Source organism: Marmota marmota, unplaced genomic scaffold (assembly GCF_001458135.2).
Source record: "Marmota marmota marmota unplaced genomic scaffold, marMar, whole genome shotgun sequence".
NCBI lineage: Eukaryota > Metazoa > Chordata > Mammalia > Rodentia > Sciuridae > Marmota > Marmota marmota.
Window position 1 is genome coordinate 16220739 of NW_025999853.1, and position 14177 is coordinate 16234915.

Below are 14177 nucleotides of genomic sequence, written 5' to 3' on the forward strand. Positions count from 1 at the left end.
TAGATGGTGATAATAGGGTATCGCTAGGCACATATAATTATTTAAATTTAAGTTAATTAAAATTTTAAGAGATTAAAAATTAACTTCCTTAGTCATACTAGCTATATTTAAAATGTACTATAGAAATGCGTAGTTAGTGTCATATTGAAAAGTTCAGATTATAGAACATTTCCACCATTGCAGAAAGCTTTACCAGACAGCATTGTTGGACTGTTAAGGGTAGGGATTCTATCTTTGTTATTTACCAATGAATCTATAACACTTAAAACTGGGCTCAGCATTCATAGGCTCTCATTAAATATCTGTTGAATGGTGAAAAAGCACTATCAGCTGCATGCCAGGACTATACTTTGAAGGAGCTTGAAATAGTTCCATCCTATTCCAAAGTTTCTAGGTAAAATCTCCCATAGATTTATTCTCTTTTAATTTGGCCCTCCATTCTACCTCCTATTTCTTTTCCATAATTATTTTTAAAGTACAGTGTACATACCTTATCATTTCTTACTCCCCAAACTACTCATCCTTTATTTTCTGATTTCTCCCCACCACTTCCTCAGTAGAAGCTCTCCTTTAATAGCAGCCTCTGTTGTAGCCTTCAGAATCCTTATTGTGCTATCAAGAAATGTTTTGTGATTCAACTTTTTTTTTTTTTAATGAAACCTCACTGAATCTGATTTTCTCCTAATGGCATGTAACCCAGAATCCCTTTTAAGTAGAAATTATTTTTCTTCGTGCAACAAAGAACTACAAGGGACATCAGCATTTATAAACCTTACTCTTGTTTTCAGATGATTATTTGACTAACCATGGTTAAAATGTTTTTCTTTTGATATTTGTTGCTTCTAGGTTGTCCCTGTCTTTTTTCTTTGCCGTTTACTGATCTACTGGATATTCCTCAATAATCTCTGAGGTCTTTGCTATCTGTCTCAACTTTTCTCTATTTTTCTATCTTGCCATCTTTCTTAGTGTCTGCACATTTGTTTTGTTGGGCTATTCATATCAACCCTTAGACTTACAGTTTTTCATAGCTTCATGCTAGCATTCTTTAAGTTTACTCTATTTTATGTTTGTTTATCTACTAGAACCATTTACTTCAAAGGCATAAATATCTTTCTCTTTCCCAGTTCATTCTCACTGAAGATACTGAAACAGGTAGTCCTCATGCTTTTTTTTTTTTCCATTCAGTTTATTAATCTGGCTCTCTTGCCTCCTTTTAGTTTAGAAACTACAGCTCAATTGTGTTCCCATTTGTATATAAGCAAAGGCTATTAGATATGAATTCTTTCACCTTCTTGCTACCTTAGAATTTCAATATCTTTATCTCTTTTTATTCTCACTTCCCTTTCCATTATACTAAAAAATATTCTTTCCCCTTTACTTCCAAGTGAGCCATTTCATTAATCCATTTCCATTGTTTTCTTTGAGGTCTTGCTCCATCATTTACTCCTCTTCATCTTTATTTTATCTTTAATTTCTCCATTTGAAGACTGTTACTTTGCTTTCAAGGACTGGTTATAATTGCATCTCTTTTAAACAGCCCTAACTGATCCCTTACCTGAGTTTTATTTCTTGTTGATTGACCAGATATATCCAAATTCTTGACCTGGACTCAGCAGTCTTCTGTCTTCTGTTTTCATCATGATTTTGTAGAAAATAACTCTTATAAACTCAGTAACCTTAAAGCACCTTGTTAATAACATTCAGGAATATTTAATGAGGAAATGCCCCCAAAGTTTGAGAACAATAGCATAGCTAGAATTATGAAATAAGAAGGTTATTGGTACTGACAAAGGAACAAGAGGGGCTGGGGATGTGGCTTAATCGGTAGCGCGCTCGCCTGGCATGCGTGCGGCCCAGGTTCGATCCTCAGCACCACATACAAACAAAGATGTTGTATCCGCCGAAAATTAAAAAATAAATATTAAAAAAAAATTCTCTCTCTCTCTCTCTCTCTCTCTTAAAAACAAAGGAACAAGAGGAAGAGCAGGACTAACCATCTCTTTAGACTCGTTTTGGGCATTTATATGTAAATATATCAAAAGTAGTTGGTCATATTTCCAAGATTCTTTCATGTTCTATCTGTCTTACTAATTCAGGATTTGAGTTGATTCATGTAGTCTTTTAGCAGATATTGAAATCATACTGTATTCAATGCATAGCCCTAGGCTTTTTTCTTTTTTCTTTTTTTTGTATCAGGAATTGAATCCAGGGGTGCTTAACCACTGAGCCGCATCCCAAGCCCTTCTTATTAATTAATTAATTAATTTATTTATTTATTTATTTTTAAATTTTGAGACAGAGTCTCATTAAGTTTTCTTAGGTCCTCACCCTCCAGAGCCACTAGGTAGTGCCCAGCTACCAGTAGACTCTAAAGGGTGTTATGGTCCCAATTCTGATTGGGCAGATCAGATGTGCTGCTAAAGTTAAGTTATAAATGACTACAGCCAAATGAATTATATTTGAAAGGAATTTTTAAAAGGAGAAGGTTGAGGGGCCCAGCCTACCAAACCTAATTAGCATAAAGTTTTCTCTACAACATTGGTCATTTGGTCACCAGAAGGTTATGATTGAGCATGTATCATTTGTTTAGAAGAGAATGCAGTATTGGTCCTCTTCAAATGTCCATTTGTTTTGGATAAAAAACTCATTAGATATTTTATAGAATTCAGTATGGTGATCTTCATTAGATAATTTTCTTTTAAATCTGTTAGCCCTGGAATAAAGTAGCAGTGTTTCTGATAGCATTGATAAATTATAGAACTTTTAAGTTGTATGGATCTGAGGTAGCTTTTCCTAAACTGAACTACTTTTTTCTGATGACTTGACAACACATTCTACACTTTTCCACTGAAGGCCAGTTGTTCAGGCTGTTCTCTATGTTTATTAAAATCTTACTAATCAGATTTTGTCTCCCTGTAGTATTCCCTGGTACCTTTGGACAAACTTGATATCTCATCCTTGCTATACTCATAGTTTTCCACTGCAAAAGAAGTAATCTGTGTTTAAATTTTAGTAATATGTAAACACTGCCTAGCTGCCTGGAATCTATGATTGAATCTATTACTTTTGTTTTTTATTTTTTATTTTTTGGTATCAGGGATTGAATCCAGGGGTGCTTAACCACTGAGCTACATCCCCATCCTTTTTTAAACATATATATTTTAATTAGGGACAGGGTCTCGCTGAATTGCTCAGGGCCTCAATAAATTGCTGAGGCTGGCTTTGAACTCAGGAGCCTCTTGCCTCAGCCTCTTAGCTGCTGGGATTATAGGTGTGTGCTACCTCCCTGGCTTTGGATCTACCACTTTGCATAACACAATACCTGGTATCAAACAGGCATTCGATATAATTTATTGTCTAATTCAGTGAAATAATAAACTGTGTGTGGATGTGTAATATCTTTTGATGGGTTGTGGTTTTTAGGTTAAAACTTCAACAACAAATTGTGAATATTGAAAATGCAGAGAAAGAAAAAAGTGAAAATTCTGATCTGAAACAGGTATGATTTGTAGTAAACATTTTGCTTTTATTTATTGATTTATTTTGTTATGGTACTAGAAATTAAATCCAAGGGTGCTCTTACCACTGAGTTACATCCCTAATTCTTTTTATTTTTTATCTTGAGACAAGGCATCACTAATTTGTTGAGGGTCTCACTAAGTTGCTGAGACTTCCCTCAAATTTGTAGTTCTCCTGCAAGTCTCTGGGATTACAGGAGTGTGCCCCACCCCTACTCCATGCCTTGCTTGCTTTTTTTTTTTTTTTAGGTGCTTCTTTAAGTTGTTGTTTTGCATAATTATTGGAATTTTGCATATCACATTTATGATAATCTAATTAGCACAGTCCACAATATTGATGTTGATGTGTAAAGATAAAGTGTTTCAGCTTCTCTGTTGTAATTGAATAAGCTTATTTTCTGACTGCTGGGTTTTTTTTTTATATATTTGCGTGCTGTAGCTCATAACAATTCTTTTAAAAATCAGGAAGACATTATTTTGATATCTGGAATTTTAAAAATTGCTTAGAAAGATTATTCATTTTTAAGTTAATTGAATAATTGGTTTGTAACTTTGTATTTAATCCATAAAGTACTTCTTGCTATTTCCCTATGAAATATAAGTCGTATTTATATGGAAAGAAATGTGTATTTTAATTAAATTTATTTGGGTTCAGGAAAAAGATTATATATGGTTGGGCAAAACATGGGAGAGTATTCTCTTCCAAATTCCATTTTATTTTTTGTTAAAAAAAACTTTTTCCTACTGATTATGAAATAGTGAGTATTCTACTTTTAAGGTTTATCTTGCCTATTAGCTGGTACTGCTTTGCATGTGCAGTTACAGCTTCTGAGCCTCAACTTGGAGGGCATAACGTTTGATTCTCCAAGAGAGAAGTTATGTAGTATCCTTGGCATTGGGGTTTCTGTCATCCTACAATATATGGAGGTATTAAGTTCTTTGAAGTTTGCTTATTCATGTAACTATGACATAGATGTAATGTTTGCCACTCCTGTTAAAAAAGTAAAAAGTTCCACATGAAGGTATTCATTCCAGAATATAATCTGAGACATACCATTTTACTTTATTCTGCTAACAAATTGCTCTATGGACATACATAATCCTATCTTACTTGACTTTGCTGCCATTGGAAAGTAATAGGATTGTTACCCATTTAATTTATTGCATAAAAAGAATCTTATTTCTTTTAACTCTTAAATCTCAGGATGGATTCTTTTGATCCCTGTCTCTTGATTATTTGCTCTAAAGTATCTCAGAGAATGGCTAAGAGAGGTAAATGGGAAAAAAAAGAAAAATGAGAATTTCTTTATTTTATTGGCAAAATGGCATGTGGATAGATATAACTATCCCAAGTGAAAACTATTAAATATAACTTAGAAGCAGTTTGAGTTTTTCTAGCCTGTTTGTTATGTCATTATCCACTTTTCTTGAGGAAAAAATATTCCCAGGTGAAGGTAAATTAGGATGGAATAAAGGCCTTGGGTGACATTATGTGATTTGAAATGTGGCTCTAGAGGCCAAGGAATCCCTAACCATTCATTAGATTTCTCAGATCTTCCTTCTGCTTAACACTGGGCATGTAGAATAATTGGAAATCATTTTAAAACAAGGTGAGAACAACCCTTCCTATGTTTACTCAACAATTCTTGACTGCTCAGAGAGCAAGTCTCCTACAAGGGTAGTATGTGGGAAGGGGGAACAACTAGTTTCCCACTTGACTTGTTTTTTTGTTTGTTTGTTTGTTTTGTTTTTTAAATTTTTATTTTTAGGTATAGATGGACACAACACAATGCCTTTAATGCCTTTATTTTTATGTGGTGCTGAGGATTGAACCCAGGTCCAGCCCCTGCTAGGCGAACGCTCTACTGCTGAGCCACAATCCCAGCCCAGTTGACTTGTTTTTAAAGTTGGTTCTTTTCCTAGAAGGCTAGGGAAAAACTAGAGTCAAAGGAGACTTTACATTCTCTTTTTTCCTTGTTCTTCTTGCTAACCCTTCTTCCAACTTGTGCTTTGTTTATTGTGGGAACAAAATGAGGAACTCAGTGACTAGGGAATATATGGTTAGTGGTAGTCTCTAATTATAGTAAGAAATTATCCTAACTGCTGCTATTTATTATTTCATTTAAGGGGCATCTTTGACGGCATACCAGCTGGGTGGGACATTTGTGATGGTGAAATGCTTAGTATCCTCCACTTTTCAGACCTTACTGCATTTGCTTAGTGGCCATATGTTTCACTTTTTTGTTTTCTTTTAAGCAAATCAGTAGCTTGCAGATCCAGGTGACCTCACTGGCACAGTCAGAGAATGACTTGCTGAATTCAAACCAAATGCTGAAGGAAATGGTGGAGAGATTAAAACAAGAATGCCGAAATTTAAGAAGCCAAGCTGAAAAAGTGCAAGTAGAAGTTGAAAAGTAGAGTTTGCTCTTTTTTTTTTTTTTTTTAATGTACAAACTATTTTTTTCTTTTTGGCATATAATACATAGTTATTTCAGTGATAATTAATTCCAATGTTGAATGTGTTTGTATTTAGTTATAAGTACCTTTTGGTAGTGTACATTTGTCTTAGGTAACATACTCTGTAAATTGAGCTTTATAGATTTTTTAATTATTTAGAAGAAAATTTTAAAATCTTTCCTGAGCACAGTATTCTGAAAACTCTTGAAAGAAATGATCCTCTTATTTTTTGAGCAAACCAAAACAGTTAAATAACCAAAGAACAGATGAGTTGATTGTGGGGTTGCTATTTTTGTGTGTTCTCAAAACTTCTTAGTATTAGAACTAGTTTTGGATTTTCCCTCTGAAAAGCTAATTTATTTGTTTATATTTTTTGACCTTGAAATTTGTTAATAGTAGTGTAGTAGACAGGGGAAAATTATTTTGGTTGTATTCAAGACTTTATGTTCTTTGGAACATTTTAATATGTGGTAGAATAGACCTGGGGAATGTGACTCAGTGGTAGCGCACATACCCAGCATGCACAAGTCCCTAGGTTTGATCCCCATGAAAGTAATGAGTGAGTAGGTAGGTCAGTAGGATAAAATATTATAGTACTTTGTATTTGCTTTGTCTTTATAACAAAAACATGTTATTATAGATGTTTATTTCTATCTATAAAACATTTTTCTTCAGATTTGTTCTTCTAAAGTCAGTCTTACCAAGTAAAGCTTCTATTTTCCTTCAGTTTTTCTGTTCTTTCATATTTTAAGGCTCATCCAAGGTTTCATATATCAGGTTGAATTTCAGGAAAAGGAAGTAAGAAAGGTGCATGTCCATATGTGTTATAACATTCCTGAGGGTCTATTTTTCTTTTATTTTTAAAAAAAAAAAAAATAGAAATTGGTGTCTTGAAATTCTTAAGTGTTTATAATGAGCTTAAGAACCCTAATGACAAGCATAACTAGCAAATTTAAGTAATTTATTGTTGTTTTCTGGGTGTTATTCATAGGACAGTTATAGAAGAAGATAACTGGACTACAGATGAATAGAGTATAATTTTAGTCCTGACTAGCATACTTAAAATCTGTATGACCTTAGACAAGTAATCTTACTTATCATGGTTTATTATTTCTTATTTGTATTACTTATAAAAGGATATTAAAAATCATATAAAGGATAAAGAATAGCTTTAGGAGTACAAATTTTAATTATGTTACCTTAAACTATCATTGGTTTGAATTTTACTGTATCCAGAAAACACACCACACAAAGACTTGATTCCAGGCTGATTTTTTTGGTACTGGGGATTGAACTTCGGGACACTCAACTACTGAGCCACATCCCCAGCCGATTTTGTATTTTATTAGAGAAAGGGTCTCATTGAGTTGCTTAGTGCCTTGCTATTGCTGAGGCTGGCTTTGAACCCAGGATCCTCCTGTCTCAGCTTCCCAACCTGCTGGGATTACAGGCGTGTGCCAGTGTGACCAGCTCTAGGCTGATTTTTACAAGCTTCATTAGGTCCAATTTTTATTACTTGGTGGTCTTTGTAGTTTAGACCTGGTTATCAGGCATTTGTCCTGCCATTAATTAGATATGAGTTCTTACATCAGTTAATCACCTACTGTAAACCTAGTTCCTCATATATAAAAAAGACATGACAAGTACTTAATTAGAAGTACAGTGACTGATTTGTAAGAAATGCTCTGTGATGTTAATGTTAGCAAATGTGTGACCAAATAGTAGTGCCTGTAGTTAGAAAAGTAGGGATATCATCAGGCAGGTAATACCTATTTAACCTTAAGCATTTATATTAACTTCCATGTTTTTGCATACATTTATTTTTCTGACAGGACATTGGAAGAAAAACAAATACTGTGGTTGGAAGAAAAGCATAAGCTTCATGCACGTATCACAGACAGAGAAGAAAAGTATAATCAAGCTAAAGAGAAACTACAGCGTGCTGCCATTGCTCAGAAGAAGGCAGGTGGTTCTTATTAAAATGATTTCTATAGAGTAAAACAACTATTTTAGAGTAAAATGTAAAATTAAAGCTGAGATTTTAGTGACATGTTTAATTTGATATTTAAATATTACATTTCACTGTTAACCTTGCAGAGGTAAAATGGGAAAATCTAAACCATCCAGCAGGTTTACTTGTGAATTTTGTTTGAGCTGACAGATATTTTCCCACAGAGATGGTATTTTTTTAAATCAATAAAACCTTCCAGGCCAATCCATACAAGTCTTAATTCAACTCATTCTCCTTTAAAGTTATAATGTGATTAGGCTTGTTTCACCTATGCCTAACTAATATCTATAATACTGCTTCTGTGGTTAAAAGCCTTTTTTGTTTCCAACTCAAAAATTAGGGGCAAGTATCTTCATGCCCTAGTTGTAGGGCCTAGGACTCTTCATAATTTCTAAAACAGCTACACTATTTCCACTTTGATCCTTTTAAAAATTTTACCTCTGCAGGCATACTTTTCTCTAGAAACTAAAAGGCTTTCTTTTTTGGAAATAGTCTAGGGTATCCTGAAAATCATGTAGCCAGGTATTTTCATATAAGTCAGTGGTTTAAATCATTTTTCTACTTCAGTAAACCCAAGGAATGTAGCAGTTTCCATCAATAACAGTGACTCATTGGCAGTGATTTAGCAGTTGTTTTTAACAGAGTCTGGCTGTGAGGAGGGACAGGGTAGTGGATGTACATGTGTGTGTTTGATGTTTCCACTTAATAAGTTCTCTTTTTAGAAATGTTGGTTATGAGGAGGAGAATAACTGAGATGAGAGAAAGATAATCCTAGGTGTACTAGTATCATAATAGCTGTGTTTTTTGGAAAAGTTAATTGTTCAGATTTGAATAAGAGGAAATAACTAGATCATTATATTCCGATTTGGAAGTCCAGGACACTGTTCCTAGCAATCATTTTGTTATTGGGGTAAATGTCAAATTTGATTGACAGTTGGAGTGATAAATGAGTAGTCACTACTTCACTGTCCCAGCTACTGATATTTTCTCCTTCCATAATGCTAAAAGTAGTAAAACATTGAGATTAGAAAAACATTTTTTATTTTACAAGAATCCCAATGTTTTGTATCCTTTATGCCACTTTTATTGCCTTTTGTCCATGTAAGTACTGAAAAGCATGTGGGTGTTAGGATTTCAATACTTTTTTTAATGACTTGTGACAGTCTCAGAAATTCTACTTACACTTCCTTGCACTGTGAAACCTAGGCACATCTGAAGCTAAATTTCAGCCAGAAAATTCTAGAAGTAATAGGAGCTGGTTTTCCCCCTACACACACAGATAAACTTTCATGTTGAAGTTTTAGGGATAAGTGTCTTAGAAATCAAATGCTAATTATTGTGGTTTAGTTTGATTAACTTCTTTTGGAGCAAAAGTGATATCCAGTGTTAAAAGAGATCAGACACTGATCAGATTAAGGAAATTTACTAGGATTGCCATGGGGCACTGGGATACATTTGAAATTCGTGATTGTTCATTAAAGGTGAGACTAGTCAGCACAGTTCTGTGTGTGCCACTTAAGTTTAGCTTCATGGGTGCAGGCATGTAGCATGAACTGCATTTTGCCCAGGTCAAAGTTTTTCATGCAAGTTTGAGGAAGAATTAGATTCAGATCAAGGTAATAAGGATGTCTACAAAAACAAATTTATTATAATGGTAAAGTTTTAAGGTAGTCATTGGCTCTTTCAGTCAATATATGTTGAGTTTTTGTTTTTATTGTATTTGAGCTTAATTCCTGGCAGATAGTAAGTGATTAGTAAATAGTTTGCTTTTATAATGGAGATTGAAAAGATTACTAACAGTAGTCTAGGAACCTGGCTTTTGGAAGTTCATCTCCAGATTTGTCTCAGGAGGCAAATTTCAGAGTCTATACTATAAGTTGATAATATGATGCCATATTAATCTTACACCAATGCTTTTTAGTCACCATTCCTCAGCATTTGGGTAAATTCACATCCGTATATTTTTACAGAATAATAAAGCCCAGTCCTGGTCTTAGCTTCTCTAGAATGGCTTCTGACATGGTTTTATACTTAAAGACTAGAATTTCTTACAGAAATCCCTATCTTTGTATATTACCTATAGTTACTATAGGGCCTGATTAAATTTACCTGTTTGATGTGTATATTCAATGTATATATACTTGATTAAGATTTGATGGCAAGTAAAATTATTTATTCGACTACAGTTTAAATAATCAACTGAAGAAATACAATTAGATTTAAGATTGTGTATTTATGTGATCATACAGTAATGAGATTATAAGCATTTCTACCTTTAAAATATCTGCTATTGGGCTGGGGTTGTGGCTTAGTGGTAGAGTGCTTGTCTAGCATGTGTGAGGCACTGGGTTCAGTTCTCAGCACCACATATAAATAAATGAATAAAATAAAGGTCCATCAACATCTTTAAAAAAACTTTTAAAAAACCCCTGCTATTTATAGTAACAAAAATGGCCTGGTATTGGCACAAAAATAGACATGTAGACCAATGGTACAGAATAGAGGACACAGAGACAAACCCATATAAATACGATATGTCATACTAGACAAAGGTGCCAAAAACATTCACTAGAGAAAAGATAGTCTAAAGTGATGCTGGAAAAACTGGAAATCCATATGTATTAAAATGAAATTAAACCTCTATCTCTCACCTTGCACAAAAATCAACTCAAAGTGGATCAAAGACTTAGGCACTAGAACAGAGACCCTGTGCCTAATAGAAGAAAAATAGGCCCAAATCTTCACCATGTTGGCCTAGGATCTGACTGTTTTAACAAGACTACTAAAGCTCAAGAAGTAAAATCAAGAATCAGTAAATGGGATGGATTCAAATTAAAAAGCTTTTTCTCAGCAAAAGAAACAATCAATAATGTGAGGAGACAGCCTACAAATTGGGAGAAAATTTTTACCACATCCACCTCCAATAAAGCATTAATCTCTAGGATATAAAAAGAACTCCAAAAACTTTACACCAAAAAATTAATAATAATAACCAATAATTAATAATCATATTATTAATTATTGGTTATTATTAATAATTAATAACCAATTAATCAATAAATGGGCTAAAGAATTGAACAGACACTTCACAGAAGAAATATAATTGATCAACAAATATATGAAAAAATACTGAACATCTCTAGCAATTAGAGAAATGCAAATCAAAACTATGCTAAAATTTCATCTTATTCCTGTCAGAATGTCAATCATCAAGAAGACAGGCAACAATAAATGTTGATGAGGATGTGGTGAAAAAGGTACACTAACACATTGCTGGTGGGACTGCAAATTGGTGCAACCACTATGGAAAGCAGTATGGAGATACCTCAGAAAATTGGGAATGGAACCACAATTTGACTCAGCTATCTCACTCTCGGTTTATATCCCAAGGACTTAAAATCAGCATTCTATAGTAATGAAGCTCTGTCAATGTTTATAGCAGCTCAATTCACAATAGCTAGACTATGGAACCAACCAACCTAGGTGTTCTTCAATAGATGAATGGATAAAGAAAATGTGGTGTATATATTCAATGGAATATTACTCAGCTTTAAAGAAGAATGAAATTATTTATGCCAGTAAATGAATGGAGTTAGAGAATATCATGCTAAGTGAAATAAGCCAATCTCAAAAAACCAAAGGCTGAATGTTTTCTCTAACATGCAGATGCTAATTCACAATTAGGCAGGGGGAACTAGGGAAGAATAGCATTACTTTAGATTAGGTAGAGGGAAGTGAAGGGAGGGGAGAGAAGGGGATGTGGGGATAGGAAAGATAGCAGAATGAAACAGGCATTTTTACTTTACATATATATGTGACTGCCTGACCAATATGATTATACATGTACACTCAGAAAAGTGAGAAATTATATCTCACTGTGAATGACATTTCAAAGTACATAAATGCATTCTGCTGTCATGTATAGCTAATTAAAACAAATTTTAAAATCTGCTATTTAACTAAAATACCTAAGAAAAGCATATGCTTTTGGAAATGACAGACTAGGAAATATGTAGATCAGCTTTCTCCATGTGCTGTGGTTTGAATATTTGTGAACCCCGCCCCACCATCCCTATTCATCTGATGAAATTCTAACCCTCAAGTTGATGGTCATAGGAGGTATGGATCTTTAGGGGTGGTTAGATCAACAAAGACAAGGACAGAGCCCTAATGAGTGTATGTAACACTGTCTTGCCCTTTTACCATGTGAGGACTGAGTGAGAAGGCACCATCTTGTGATGAATCACCTTGATCTTGGATTTCCCAACTTTTGGAACTTGGAGAAATCGATTTCTATTATTTATAAACTACCTAAGTTCTAAGGCATTTTGTTATAGCAGCTCAAATGAACCCCATGACAATAAGGAGAATTTGAGAGAGTATTTTAAAAAATATCTCCATGAAGGTCTCAGAGAGCTAACAAGTCCATGAAAGATTAGGAGGCCAAGATCCCTAGCAGTAAGGGACCTAGAGAAGTGAGCATGGCATTTGTAGTTGCTTTTCCTTTAGGGTAAATTGTCAGTTCCAGAAGAGACAACTAGAAGCTGAGCAAAGCTTTGACAACTTCATAGGGCTTGGGAAACAAAAATTGGGGTTCAGAAACAGCCACAAAGCAGAGATCAGGTAAATCCACTTGTGTTTTGGGTTAGAATCCTGAAAGAATTTGTCATTGGACTAAGGGTGATCTGAAAATAACTGGGTCCTTGCAATTACTAAAGCAAAGCTTCAGATAATCTCATTCCTTATAATTAGATTATTTATTAATAGTTTATACTGCTAACAGCCTGCCTGCCCAAAACAAATGAGTCTACTTTAAGGGAAAATAACATTGTAGGTTTGAAAAATTATTTCCTCAATTTTTTAAATGTATAATTCCCAGCTCTACAAAAAATAAGCAGACATACCTAGAACAGCCAAAATCCAAAACATTGACTATATCAAATACTGGTAACGATATAGAACATAAGGAACTCTGATTCTGGTGGGAATGCAAACTGGTACTGCCACATTAGAAGACATTTGATAGTTGTTTGTAAAGTTACCATATGATCTAGCAATACATTCCAAGGTATGTACTCAAATGAATTGAAAAGCTAAGTCCACACACAAAAAAAAACTACACACAAATATTTAGAACAGCTTTATGTTGGTACTTGGAAATAACCAATATATCCTTTAGCAAATGAATGGATAAAACTGTGGTATATCCAAATAAGGTGACATTATTCACCAGTAAAAAGAAATGAATCAGCCAGGTGTGGTAGCACATGCCTGTAAATCCCAACAACTCAGGAAACTGATGCAGGAAGATCACAAGTTCAAAGCCAGCCTCAGCAAAAAGCGAGGTGCTAAGCAACTCAGTGAGACCCTGTTTCCTAAATAAAATTAAAAATAGGGCTGGGGATGTGGCTCAGTGGTTGAGTGCCCCTTAGTTCAATGCCTAGTACCAAAAAGAATCAACCACACAAAGACATGGAAGAAACTTAAATGTATTGCTAAATAAAGAAACTAGTCTAAAAAAACTACATACTGCAATTTAAACTATGACATTCTGGATATGACAAAACTATGGAGATAACAGAAAAGTCAGTGCTTACAGGGGATCAGTGGTGGAGGAGAGGACGAATAGACAGAGCCCTGGAATTTTTAAGGCTGTGTGATACTATAATGATGGAAATATGAAATTGTACAAAATCCATAGACCTATACAACAGAAAGAATGAACCCTAATGCAAAGTATAGTGTATCAGTATTGGTTCATCAGTTTAACAAATGTACAACAATTCAAGATGTTAATAGTGGAAATTGGATGGGGAAGAAAATATATGGAAGTTCTCTACTTTGTTTATTTTTTCTGTAACCTAAAACTGCTCTAAGAAATGGTCTGCTAATTAGAAACAACAATAACAAAACAGGCATGTGAGGAAATAACATAAAAAACCAAAAGAATAACCAATATAAATGGACCCCTACTGGGAATACAGGTAATGGAGTGTTTAGATACAGACTTTAACCATGTAGCACTTGCTCAGAAATAACAGCTTGAGAATTATATCAGAAAACTGGGAAACAGCGGGCACAGTGGTTCATGTCTATAATCCCAGTGACTTGGGAGGCCGAGACAGGAAGATCACAAGTTCAAGGCCAGCCTCAGCAACTTGGTGAGACCCTTTCTCAAAAAAAAAAAGGGG

The 14177-nt window shown here is 34.3% G+C and overlaps 1 protein-coding gene across 6 annotated transcripts in view; it reads left to right on the plus strand.

Moving 5' to 3' along the window:
- Positions 1–14177, plus strand: part of Cep83 (centrosomal protein 83) — a 123016-nt gene that overhangs the window by 94847 nt on the left and 13992 nt on the right. For 3 of the 6 annotated variants that reach the window (XM_015482934.2, XM_048803900.1, XM_048803933.1), the window contains 3 exons: positions 3424–3499; positions 5775–5932; positions 7808–7937. In XM_015482934.2, coding sequence (XP_015338420.1) covers positions 3424–3499; positions 5775–5932; positions 7808–7937 — 364 coding nt within the window. Of the gene's footprint in view, positions 1–3423; positions 3500–5774; positions 5933–7807; positions 7942–14177 lie in introns of all 6 variants that reach the window. The other 3 variants (XR_007347880.1, XM_048803911.1, XM_048803917.1) reach the window with 3 other exon arrangements.